The sequence below is a fragment of the Neolamprologus multifasciatus genome, chromosome 7 (genome assembly GCF_963576455.1).
Source record: "Neolamprologus multifasciatus chromosome 7, fNeoMul1.2, whole genome shotgun sequence".
In the NCBI taxonomy this organism is placed as follows: Eukaryota; Metazoa; Chordata; class Actinopteri; order Cichliformes; family Cichlidae; genus Neolamprologus; species Neolamprologus multifasciatus.
Genome location: NC_140445.1, coordinates 25302199 through 25315515, shown reverse-complemented (window position 1 = coordinate 25315515; position 13317 = coordinate 25302199). Strand labels below are relative to the sequence as shown.

At 39.0% G+C, this 13317-nt stretch overlaps 1 protein-coding gene across 1 annotated transcript; it reads left to right on the top strand.

Moving 5' to 3' along the window:
* Window positions 1-1382: 1382 nt before the first annotated feature.
* On the top strand, window positions 1383-12567 carry drg1 (developmentally regulated GTP binding protein 1). The gene is made up of 9 exons (XM_085168545.1): window positions 1383-1581; window positions 3095-3218; window positions 3351-3526; window positions 3632-3701; window positions 6718-6887; window positions 7594-7724; window positions 10185-10352; window positions 10498-10620; window positions 12201-12567. The coding sequence occupies exons 1-9, from the start codon at window positions 1543-1545 to the stop codon at window positions 12298-12300; spliced, it is 1101 nt and encodes a 366-aa protein (XP_085024671.1). The 5' UTR covers window positions 1383-1542; the 3' UTR covers window positions 12301-12567.
* Window positions 12568-13317: the final 750 nt, after the last annotated feature.

The following is a 13317-nucleotide window of genomic DNA, read 5'->3' as shown; positions in this document are numbered from 1 at the left end:
TTTTATTGTCAAAGCAAGTCCTGGATTACTTGTTTATGCTCTGCCTGACTCTACTTAGATCTGCCGTGTTTGTGCCAACCAATGACAGTCATTGGTGCCAGCAGAGACGTTAAAGAGCGCCCTCTGGTGGACAAACTATGCAACATGAAAACTGATAACATTACCACTCATAACATAACTCATAATATCAGCAGTGCCGATATATCGGTCGGTCTTCAGTATGATCACAGTGTGTCCATCTTCTGATGGCTGTTTTCAGGAGGATTACACATGATGTCACAAAGTCCAGATCATCTCACACTGACTGATAATGAGTTGACTGTACTCAAATGGCCTGATCTCAATCCAATAGAGCACCTTTGGGATGTGGCAATGGGGGATTCTCATAAAGGGTTGTGCAGCTGCAAAATCTGCAGCAACTGTGTGATCATTTCAACATAGACCAAAATCTCTGAGGAATGTTTCCGGCGTTTCGTTGAATCTGTGTCACGAAGAATTAAGGCTAGTCAAAAGGCAAAGGGTATTCTAACCTCATATCACTAAGGTGTACTCAGTGAAGTGGCCCACGAGCTTATTTTTTCATCAATATTTTCTTCTATAGAGGTGTTTTTTATTCATAACCTAATTTAGGAGACGCTAATTTAGTTCATGTGTAGTTAAATAGTTTTGTTTTATACTGAAAAGCACTTCTAATATTTAACTTGTGGATTATTTCATTAAAAGGGCAAAAGAAATAAAAGCGCACTATCCAACCTGAGTAAATGTACTCGTGCAGTATTTTAGGTACAGGTGTATAACTTTTGTATGAAGATGTAAGACAACAGTGGTACATTCTCAGCTAGACATTGATTAAATCTGATGTTTTACAGCGTAAAACAGTTATTTAAATCAATTTAGAGCGACGATGTCTCCTCACAACTCAGAAACATCCGAAACTTGAGAAAAGTACAAGCCAATGCTCATTTGCACAGGCACACAGGCCTCATTAATTCTTAATAAAATATTGTGTTTAATAGCTTTATTGTACGTTTTGAGATTTTTTTTCCTCGAAGAGCTAACTGGGATTTATCAAGCAAGTTAACTAAACGTTTGTTTTTTTTTTTCTGATATCCAGTGAAGTAGAACAACCTTTCCAAATGAATAATGGAATTTTCCATTATCCATAGCCGTACTATAGCAGTACTTGTGTTTATACATTTTATTTGCAATTTTAGTTGTACTAAATTCCACCTTCCTGATTCGCAAATGAAGCTTTTGCACTTATGGAAGCTCATGCTGCGTTTGCGTTTTTCTCAACAGTCATTGGTTTCTCTTTTTTGTTCAGTGAGCAACCTGTGAGTGAACGCGGGCTGTCATTGGTCAACGCACCGGGTACCATGACCCGCCTCTGTCCGGGTTCTCGCGAGATTTCCCTGGAAACACCGCACAACCGCGTTTGTGTGGTGTGCATGCTAAAGTACCCCAATAACTTTGCCAACTTCCATGTAAAACCTTTTCGGTTTCAATCGGTAACGTGAATTGTACACGGGGAACACCGTCACCATGAGTATACTCGCCAAAATAGCAGAAATTGAAAATGAGGTAAGATGGAAACAGCGGGCGGGCTAACCCGCTGACAGTCACGTTTAAGCTAGCCACAAACTGTTAGCATTAGCAAAAATATTACAGCCGGGCTTTGTTTTGCGCTTAATATTTCTAACTCACATTTTTCCTTTTGGCCACAAAGTGCATATAAAGTTGCTTTACCCAATCAGTGAACTTGTGAATCCATTACTAATCATATAAGACAGTGTAACGGAGGTGCTAGTGCAGGTTGATGGTGGTAACAAGTAACAAGTTCGCCTTTACATAACGTGTACACTTTAACTGTTCAATACAAGTTAACTTAAAACGACAGTGTTGTCTTTTAATCCACACGTATCCATATATTATGATCTTTGTATGGTGTGCCGTCTGTTGTTGTATTGAGAAAGCCTCAAATTTGAACATGAGAGTTCGTACCAGCAGGGGTACTTGCTTTAAATTGCACTGAATGTTTTAGTTTAAGTTTTTAGTTTAGTTTAAACTTAACCTTAACTTAACATTCAGCAATTGTTTCATTTCAGCTCAAAACATTCAGCTATCAGCATTCACACTGCAGTTTCTTCAGAAAATGCCTTTTCTAGTTTTTAATGGAAACCTTACTGTATTATCAGAGGCAGTAAAAGGAAACCCTCCAGGTTGCAGTGCAAAGACGACTTGTTTCACTGTCTTCTTTAAGGGTTGCCACAGCAGATCATTGCTTTCATCTGTCTTCTCTGTGGTCGTCCTCTTATCTCCCTGCCTGGCAGATCCATTTTGAACATCCTTTCCTTTGTTAGCCATCTCTCTCACTTTACCAGCCATAATTCCTACATTTAAAGTCTTGCCTTCTATTTTACTGCCTCCAAACATGCCTTCCCCCTACTATTCTTTCTCAGTCTTTGGCCATTAGCAGCCACCCTGCTGGTCAGTTGTACCGGTAGCAGTTCTTGTAAGTCACTAGTAACATTTCTAGCTAACGTGTTTGATTTGGCAAAGACTTTACACCGGACGCCCTCCCTGTCACAACCTACATTGTAATGTGCAGAGAAACACAGCTGTGTTGATCTTGGCCAGGACTTTTCCTGCCTATTAAAAATGTTTCCTCCCGCATTAAATGCTTTAAACTGTATTATTTATCAAATGGACAGAAAAACCAAGATTATTAAATAAAATTAATATCTGTTAATTGAGGTTTAAAAAAACTCTTTACCTTAACTATGATCATTCAAGTATATAAGTTTGAGTTAAAGTTGCATGTCAAATGTAAGAAACTCTTGCATTTAAGTTGGCATAAAGTAAAAACTGTACAACATGAGAGAATGGGAGCAGGTTTATAGTGTTGTTACTGTGTTGTTATTGCACTGACATTACAGTAGATCCAGATGGGCAAAATTAAACTTTGAATTATAAAGGATAAGTCTATTCTGTTTTAAGTTTCACCATGACTGTACCTGAGTGCAGTCAGTAAAAACTGCTTACTTAATGCTTTTTAGAAAGTTCTCATGCAGACTGGTATTATTGTTCACTGTAGATGGCCAGGACGCAGAAGAACAAGGCCACAGCTCACCACTTGGGTCTGCTCAAAGCACGTCTTGCCAAACTCAGAAGGGAACTCATCACACCTAAAGGAGGCAGCGGTGGTGGGACAGGAGAAGGTGAGATCAGGATACTTGTGTCCTAATGATGTTACCAAAATTTTATTTTAAATATTTCTTTATTTTTGCCCGGCAAAGAATGCTAATGCATATTTGATTTTTTTTTTTTCATGTGTTTCCTCCAACTTTTAGGTTTTGATGTAGCGAAAACCGGTGACGCTCGTGTCGGCTTTGTCGGCTTTCCTTCTGTAGGAAAGTCTACACTACTAAGTAACCTTGCAGGTGTATACTCTGAGGTTGCTGCCTACGAGTTCACCACTCTAACAACAGTACCTGGAGTCATTCGGTATAAAGGTGCTAAAATTCAGGTACAAGAGTTTCTGCTTTCTTCAAAATCTGGAATATTGTTCATGCTGTGGTGAGGTTTAAGTTATTTGCTTATATTTTTCTTTTTCTGACTTTGTCCTTTTTAGCTCCTGGATCTCCCAGGAATCATTGAGGGTGCCAAAGATGGAAAGGGCAGAGGCCGACAGGTCATCGCAGGTAATGATTTGATTACAGTGGAATCTGCTTGGAGGGAAATACAATGGCAGCTAGAGCAGGGCGATATGACCAAAAATATTTATCACGATATACATTTGAAAATTTGCGATAACGCTATAACTGACGATATAATTGACACTAGACAAAATACTTTACAACTACACAACTTTATTAGTGCAAAAAACCCCAATGTATTTTCACTTAAACGAACAGCTGTTTTTTATGTGCATTAAAGTTATATAAAAATTTAACAGTGCAAATGCAAATTCCTCGCTGACAGTTTAACCAAAAGCCATTTCCAGTGGAAATTGGCCGACATATCCTCAGCATAACCATGTATAATATCCACAAAACTTAAAAAGAGATTATACATGCACATTACCGTAATACTATGCTGAAGCACAGTACGTATCTCTCCGCGAGGCTCCTGCCTACAATAGCCGTAATGCTCCGACAATCCATCAAGCGGTGCGGGTTCGTAGCTTAGCAAAGTCGTACTAAAACATTTGACAGATTTTTCAGCGCCGTGTACCACATAAAATCGTTTCGAGGTCAGTAAACACAACCAGAATTCATACATAAGGCACACGGGATTATAAGGGGCACTGTCAATTTTCAGAAAAATCAAAGGATTGATTTTAAGTGTGCCGTATTTTCCAAAAAACATGGTAATAACGACGGCCCGCTAGCATGCTCTAGCAAAAATAGTGCTTTGTTGTGTATCTGACGGACAAAAGCTAAACCAGTTCCACACCACTGAAGTTGCAGCATTTTTACAAACCAATTCTGGTTCATTCGTTTCATTCAACGATCCGCTTTCACCCTTCTCATTCTCTGTCACCGCCATGCTTTTTCCGCCATGTGCGTATGAAAACAAAGGCACTGCGTATGTGCGTTTTACCCATATTCTATCGCGAGATTTCATTTTCTTATCGTTGCCCAACATTATACCGGTATTACTGTGAACGGTATGATATGGCCCAGCCCTAATGGCAGCACAACTAATAGTGCTACTGGAATTTAGTTTTCTCCTGTATATATTTATAGACAGATTAAATCATAAGATGTTGTATTTGTAGATGCGAGAACACTAAAATCAATGATTTTCAGTGAGACAATGATTCACATTGTTTATCTAAAGTTTGCTTAAAACACAACTGCTGATGCTCTACATATTGACTGTGCCTTCGGCCTGGAGCTGATGTCATGCCCAGGCTTAACCTGGCGTTTCAACCCTTAACTGCAACACCCTCCAGCTGGCGTGTCAGCAGCGATGGCCAAATCACTGCCCACCACCTCCACACTTCCAACCCTACACCTCCCTTTTATACCAGAGCCCATAAGAGGCTCTTTCTGCTGCTTCCACAACATTACCTGCGCTAATGTTCCTGCATACAGCTGTCTTCCGCTCATTTTCTGAAACTCTGAGTTAGAGCTGGGCGATAGAACGATAACGATATGTATTGCGAAATAACTTTTTCTCGATAGAAAAGTTAAACTATTGCGATAAGCCTCATCTCGCTTGTCCTCTTAAAGAAAAAAAGAAGAAGAAGAACAGCCAATCCAAATTAACTAGCGCAGAGCCGAACCAATCACAGCTGCAGCGTCACGTCACGTGACTTGTTACGTACAGCACAAGTGCCAAGCCGCACATGTGTATTTGTTTGGGAAGCAGCCAGCTGCCGTGCCGCCTGGGTAATGGAGGAAATGAGTGTGCCAACTAGAGAAAAATCAACCGAGAGCGTGACCGAAGGTTACCGAAGAGAAAACAGATGATGGTTTCAATGCCGGAGAGATTGTCGAACGGAAGAGCCATAGAAGTTCCGTAGTGTGAAGGTATTTCGGCTATTTCAAGTTGGCTTTTGTCAGACTAAAGTAACTGTTAAAACTGTTTGCAAAGCTAAGCTATACAACAAGGAGAGATTGAGAATTTCCTTTTAGTTCTCAGTTTATTTGATATTTGATATGATCCTCTAATCGCCTGAGCCAAGGTGTGAAACTGGGTGTGGGTCCCAATCAGCCAGAGTTTTGGGTGAGTTCATTGTGAAACCTGGCCCCACCTTATCATGCGAATTCCTGAGGTCAGATGGCCCAGGATGTGAGTGGGCGTTAAGGCGTCTGGGAAGGGAACTCAAAACTGGATTATAGATGGCAGATCTTTGCAAGCTCCTTTGACTATGATGACCTGGATGACTGAGAACCTTCACAGACATATCCTGCTGCAACAATACCTAGGTAGGCTGTGACATTTTAAATAATGCTCAGTGGTCTATGTAGATTTTACAGGTCATGGTAGTCTTAAGTGCTTGTAGAGTTTGCTTTAAAAGAAGGTAACTAGATTTCTTTAAGTTTGTGAAGACATTTTTTGCACCTCATATGAGCTATCGAGGTCACCTGAGGTAAGGTGAGAGTGGGTGTTGAAATGCTTGGGAAAGTTTCTCAAATTTGCATTGTAGGTAGCTGATAACTCGTGTCACACCCACCACCTCTGTTTAGTGACAGACATTCACAGTGGATGTAGATGGACTTCTTTACTCGTCTCTCAAACCGTCTGTGTTCTTGGTCCAAAATGTGAACACTGGCATCCTCAAAAAATGTGCTTTCTCCTTTAAGTTCATTTGTTTTGTTCTGTTGAGCTTTCCCTCCTGTATTGTGCCATGTGTTTATGGAGTGGTCATTTGGTTTCCATAAAAAGCACTCCTCACAGCACTCTCTGGATATTTTCCCTTTTTCAGACAATTCTCTGTAGATCCTGAAAGCTTTTTCCGAAATGCAGACCAGCTCGTCCTGCATCAAAAACCAAAGTCACTTAAATCCCCATTCTGAGGCTCAAGTTTGAACGTCAGCAAGTCGTCTTGACCCATATGACCTACCTGGCTATATGTCTAAATATTGCCTTGTGATTGGCTGATTTCATATTTGCATTAACGAGCAGCTGAACAGGTGTACTTCAACTGGGATTTCTTTTTACACATTTCTGACTGATGTTATTGTTTCGTTTTCCGCTCTCTCACAGTGGCTCGAACCTGCAATCTGATTCTGATAGTGCTCGATGTGTTGAAGCCTCTTCTTCATAAGAAGCTAATAGAACATGAGCTGGAAGGCTTCGGCATTCGGCTTAACAAGCAACCACCAAACATTGGTTTCAAGAAAAAGGACAAAGGAGGCATCAACTTTACCGCTACGGTACGTCTCATATAATAATAAAAATATAATAATACGTCTCACACTAAATGAAACTTCGCACTTACAGTTTTCACTTTAGAATTAATAACTGAAGTGAATAATTACACTGATACTTAAAACATCATTTACTTGTCATTCTCAGCCTCTACATTCAAGTGTAATGTGTTCTCCAAGCTAAGTTTTTAAAATCTCACAGTCCCAGACATTTTTTTTGTCTGATGTTTTGTCCTTTTCTGGTGTTTATCCTCCTGTCCGGCATTTGTGTCTATCTGTACTTTCAAAAACAGTTTAACCCTCTTGCTACATCTTACCTGCGCTAATGTTAGCCTAACAGTAGTTCTGTAGCTCATCATGAGGTAGCAGAATGTCAACTATCCTGTTTTCTCTAATCAAACAAACATGGGTGGTATTTAATTTTTCCTTTTTCGTTTATGTCCAGAGCTGAATGTTTTTCATATTTTGCAGTTTATTGTAACACCTTGGAGAGCAGCCACTTTTATTAATTCAGCAGAGCATTTAGATGCAGAAATGGGTAGTGATGCCACATGGATTAGAACATATGGATTTTTATTGTATTGCTGACTCTAATATGTAATAATTTATTAATACAGATCTTTAAATTGTGTGACTTTTTATGACTATTTTCTTGCTTTTTTGTGTTACTTTAAGTCATCCATCCACATGTACTCCCACTTTCTCTCTCCAGTGTGCACAGAGTGAGCTTGACGCTGAAACAGTTAAGAGTATCTTGGCAGAGTACAAGATCCACAACGCCGACATCACTCTGCGCAGTGACTCCACAGCTGATGACCTCATCGATGTGGTGGAGGGAAATCGGTGAGCTGCTGAAGTGTCACAATGGGCCTTTCTTAGTCATTCTCAGTGGGTGTGGCCTGCCGGTCTGAAATCCCATTTAACACTCCCATCATTCCCACTACAGATGGATTTAAATATGCTGTTTATGTGCTAGGCAGCATCTGGGAGAACTCCTGTTTTAATCTTACTTAGATGACTCAAAGGTTTTTATCTTAATATAAGAAGTCAACAAATAGGGGATCAGAGATATGTGGAGTTGAGCATGGTCCCTCCTCTGAAAAAAGCAACTAGGAGAAAGACCACAATACAATAAAATAAAAACTACAATTTCAGAAAAGAAACAAATTTACCAAACACTATGTCTATAGAATATTTTTTAAATAATGTCTAAATCCTGTACACCCCCATTGTGGATCTTAAGACTGGTCAATCAAAGTCTGAAGTCCAGACTTTCAGCTTTATTGTAAGAGATTTGGCCAAAAAATGCATTGCGTGTTTAGGATTTACAGCATTTCTTAATGCTGTAAATCCTAAACAATCCTGAAAAGTAATTGGACAAACATAATTTTAAATACAAGGACTTTTTTTTGTAATTCTTGCAGTGAGTGCTTGAAGTCAACCTTGGACATCACAAGATGTTGTTTCCTCCCATGAGATGCTCCACTAGGCTTTTACGACAGCTGCCTTCAGCTGCTGCTTGTTTGTGGGTCTCTCTGCCCTCACTTTTGTATTTAATAACTGAAAAGCTGCTCTACTGATTTGAGATCAGGTGACTTGGCCACTGAAGAATGTCTCATTTCTTTCCCTTGAGAAACTCGTCATTGCTTTTGCAGTATGCTTTGGGTCATCATCCATTTGCACTGCAAAGCTCTGTCTGATCAGTTTTGCAGCATTTGGCTGAACCTGAGCAGAGAAGGGTTTTGTTGTTTTTTTTGTGAAAATCCCTTGAAATAATGATGAAATTCTGGCTTTCATTCACATTTAATTGAGTTAAAATCCACTGTGGTGTTTCATAAAGGCAAAATATTTTTAAAAATTCTCATAATTCAGAAGCCTATGGGCCTATTAACTGTAATTGCATAAAGCATTAGGTGGGGCCCCGTCCTTGCCTACAGTATTTATTTGAAGAGAGGTGTCTTAACAAAAGGAAATGTAGCACTACATATTTTAAACATGATTAAAATTACTTAATATACATATATAAAAAAATAAAGTCAAATGTTCCTGTGAAACGTAAACACTTTTTCCTACAAAAAATTACTGAACTCTGGGAGGAAAATGGACACAGTGGAAACTGTAACCACCTATTATACAATTGAATGACATATACATTATTTAATATACACTTATCCGATTCAGGGTAGCAGAGGGTTGGAGGCTATCGCAGCTACCATAGAGAGGTGGGGTACACCCTGGATAAAACACCAGTCTGTGGCAGGACTAACACGGAGAGACAGACAACGATTCACACAGACGGCCAATTTGCAATCACCAATTAACCTAAACCCACTAACTGCATGTCTTTGGACTGGGAGGAAGTACAGCGAGAACCCAGGCGTGTAAACTCCACATCAGACAGTAGTGCTTAAACAGTATATAGATCCATAAAATAAGATATGTCAAAAGAAATAAGGCAGAAGGTAATTTGAAGTTAAAAAAATAAATACAATAAATTAAGATAAGTTTACATTTAAATGAAAATATTAAGCTTTATATGAAAAACAAAATACCTCAAATTCAACAAGCAGAATAAAGGAATTAAATGTCTTACTAAATGTAGTAGAAACAGTTCAGTTTTATTTATGTAGCACCAAATCATTACAATGGTCTCAAGACACTTAATATTTTAAGCTAAAGACAACATTATAGACGAACCCCAGTGATTCAGCGATTTCCTTATGAACAAAAACTTGGCATCAGTGGGAAGAAAAACTCATTTTCAACAGGAAGAGGCTTCTGGCAGAACGCGGCTCAGGGTGGAGCAGCCATCTGCTGTGAGGGGAAAGGGAAAAGCACAGAGATGGCAAAGCACAAACTGTGACAGAGTGCAAAAAAAGGACTTACTCTAGTCGCATGTAAGTGCGAGAGGAGTGAAAGAGGCAAATGCATTATGGGAGGTCGTGCATTATTCTGAGCCAACAGCAGCAACACCGAGGGATAGTTCAAGGTCACCTGATCTTACTTTTACTGCAAGCTCTATGAATTTATAATGATATTCATTAGGAGTTATTCTGCCAAAAGTAATTGATTTGTAAATCTTCTGTTTGAGACCACGTGCACCCTGTGCCAGGCAAATGGCATTAGTTGTAATATCTAACATTTGCGTATCAGCTGACATGTTAGTTAACAAGTAAATGTAGTAGAAGGCTTCATGCGGCACCAAAATATAGACTCATTTATTCACCATTTTATTTCTTGGATTATTTAGTATAACTGAGTATGTAGTGGTTTCACTTACAGACTGTGTCCCTGTCCCAACAGCGTCTACATCCCATGCATTTATGTGCTCAACAAAATTGACCAGATCTCCATTGAAGAGCTCGACATCATCTACAAAGTGCCCCACACTGTGCCCATCTCAGCCCACCACCGCTGGAACTTTGATGACCTGCTGGAGAGGATGTGGGACTACTTAAGGCTTGTGCGCATGTAAGAATTTCCATCAATACAATCTGCAAAAGATGCTGTGAATGCAGTGAAAGTCAGTTATAGATTCAAAGCAAGTCTTTGGAAAATTGAAGTGTTTGTGTGTTCAGACTGGAAAAAGTTACTGAGATGATACGTTTACTTACAGCTACACCAAACCCAAAGGCCAGCTTCCTGATTACACGTCTCCTGTTGTGCTCCCCAATGAACGAACTTCAGTGGAGGATTTCTGCATGAAGATTCACAAAAACCTCATCAAAGAATTTAAATAGTGAGTATAGTTGCCCTAGCTAAAATGCTAATATTTTAAAAATATTTTTGTCTTTTGTTTATTTAAGTTACTGAAATAAGTACACCCTCTCTCAATTTCTAAGGTTTTACAGATGAGGACAAAATAAAATACCATGTGATCTTTAAAAGGTTGTAAAGTTATTTAAATACAACCTGAGATGAACAGCATTACATTGAATATTACACAGTGTCATTATTTATTTAACAAAAGCTTGGCTGGATATCTGTGTAAAATATATAACCCCTGATTCAACAGCTTGTAGAAAACCACCTTTAAAGGCAATATTATAAACTAATCATTTTCTGAACGACTTCATCATTCGGTGACATTGTTGTTGAGGAATTTTGCCCAACTCTTCTTTATAACGTTGCTTTAGTTCAGGCTTCAAGGGTTGGTGTCCTGTAGGGTTTAGATATCACCCTGAGTCAGCACACCTGAATCAAATGATTAGTTCATTACCAGGTCTCTGGAGAACTTCATGAAATGTTGAGGAGGTAATTTAGCATAAATTTGTTTATGCACAGATCTCTAAATGTCCCACCACTGCATTTCACTTGAGTTTAAAGGTGTTGCAATGTCCCAAACATTGCAACACCTTTTTTTCTCTTGTTCAGTGTTTTTCTAATTGTATTGTCAGGAACTTAAACATTTATCATGCTAACTGAGGCCTGTAGATATGACCTTGTGCTGAATTTGATGGTACGTCCACTCCTGAGAAGATTGGCAACTGTCTCTAATGTTTCCAACTTGTGAATAATCTTTTTCTCTGTAGAATGATGGATTTCAGATTATTTGTAAATGACATTCAATAACAATTGGTCCCCGTCATTAACACACCTGAATCCTCCTAACCAACAAACTGCCACAATTTCTTTTTTGAAATGCATTCTGAGTAGCTACATCTGGGTGCCACTTACCCTCATCATTATTATGGAAGCAGGAACAGTGTACTTTAGTTTTTCACACATCGTTTCTTCATTTTTGACTTAATTTTTGTTATATAAATAATGACACATATGTAATAGCTCCTTTTTATTTTTTTTTGGGGGGGGGGGTTAGTTCATCTGAGGTTGTATATAAATGATTTTAGAGCGTGGTGTTGATCAGATTATTCTTAATGTGTTTTTATGCGTCAAAACCTTAAAACTAAAACTGGGTTTACATTCTTTTTCTCTTGACTCTATCACCTCCCTTAATGGCAACATTTACCAGACTAAATGTTGCCATCACTGGAACATTTGATTTTTAGACATGTGACCGCGTGTTGCACCACCATCTCCAAATGGCCCTGCCAAGATAACATCGTCAATCATTCATTATGTTAGTGCTGCTGAGCATTAGCCATCCTCAAGGGAACGGACGGGTAAAACTGTGACACATGGAAGCTTTTGCTCCTTAAGGATGTCACATACCCAGTAGGTTCCTTTATAATAGAGCTGTAGCAAAGAATGATTTGTAGGGCTACTTTATAATGGCCTGATATCTTTTCTTTTCACACTCTTGAACGAAACATCAGTCAACCAGGATCAAACTCTTTTTTTCTTAACTCTTTCTTTCAGTGCACTTGTTTGGGGCTCCTCTGTAAAGCACAACCCTCAAAAGGTGGGCAAGGACCATGTGATGGAGGATGAAGATGTTATCCAGCTGGTGAAAAAGTAAAAAAGAAAAAAGGATTCTTAATGCTCACTGCATGACCCATGTTATCACAAAGTGTTCTGTACAGCTGCTCAATAAACTACCGGACATGTCTGTCATTACAGCATCTGTTGTTTTTGTTTTCATTGATTTAAAACAATGGCAGGTTCAAGTGTCATATTTAAAGTAACACACAGTATTTAACACCATGAATAGTTCATATTGAATATTGGTTAAGGCTTCCATTGACTCCTAAAAGAACTGTACAATAAAATCACAGTGGAATCTCAATGTGTCTGTTATTTTATGCTTTTTATTATTCTGTACTTTTATTCAGATAATAGATTTATTACTTTATCAAAAAGTGTAACCAGGAGTGTTCTGTGTTGTGCTAAATTTGGTTTTTTAGGAAAAATCCCACAGAAATGTTGCAGATGTGTACCCGCAGCCAGCATTATGGCTAACATTTAACTGTGGCTCAGATGGGGGAGGGGGAGGAAAGAGATTTATATGACATTGATGATGGGGATAGTTATTCAAACTGGTGGCCCACCCACTCCCCCGCTCTCTGGTGGGGACGGCCACTCAGGTTAATAAGTTCATTCACTCAGATGCAGTCTGAGGGTTGTTGGGATGTTCACAAGTAGCCAAACTCCACAGAGCAAAATAAAGCTGCTTTTTATTGGCACTGGGTGCACTCTTGGAAGTTGGTGGTATTTAATGTCCATATGTTACAACAAGACCACTCTGAGTGCGAGTACCAGAAGCTAATGAATGAATGCGATGGATGACACCAAGCATGTAAACTGTAGTATAATATGGCTAGATTACAAATTTGAAGAGTGAAATCAAGCAGTCCAAACATGAAAGATACTCATGTTTTGCTTTTTAATTATCAAGTGTGTGCACAAAACCCATGCAAAGATGTGTTGCTAAGCTAAAAAAGAGACCCTTACAGCCTTCATTTACTAAATTAATATGATATGGAACCGTAAAGAAAAATGATTCCAGTTTGCCAGCGAGAGAAATCCACTGCATGTT

Coding starts and splice junctions, on each gene's coding strand:
- drg1 (XM_085168545.1), top strand. CDS start 1,543: ATGAGTATACTCGCCAAAATAGCAGAAATTGAAAATGAG. Junction 3,527..3,631: donor ATAAAGGTGCTAAAATTCAG/GTACAAGAGTTT, acceptor TGTCCTTTTTAG/CTCCTGGATCTCCCAGGAAT. Junction 10,353..10,497: donor TACTTAAGGCTTGTGCGCAT/GTAAGAATTTCC, acceptor GTTTACTTACAG/CTACACCAAACCCAAAGGCC.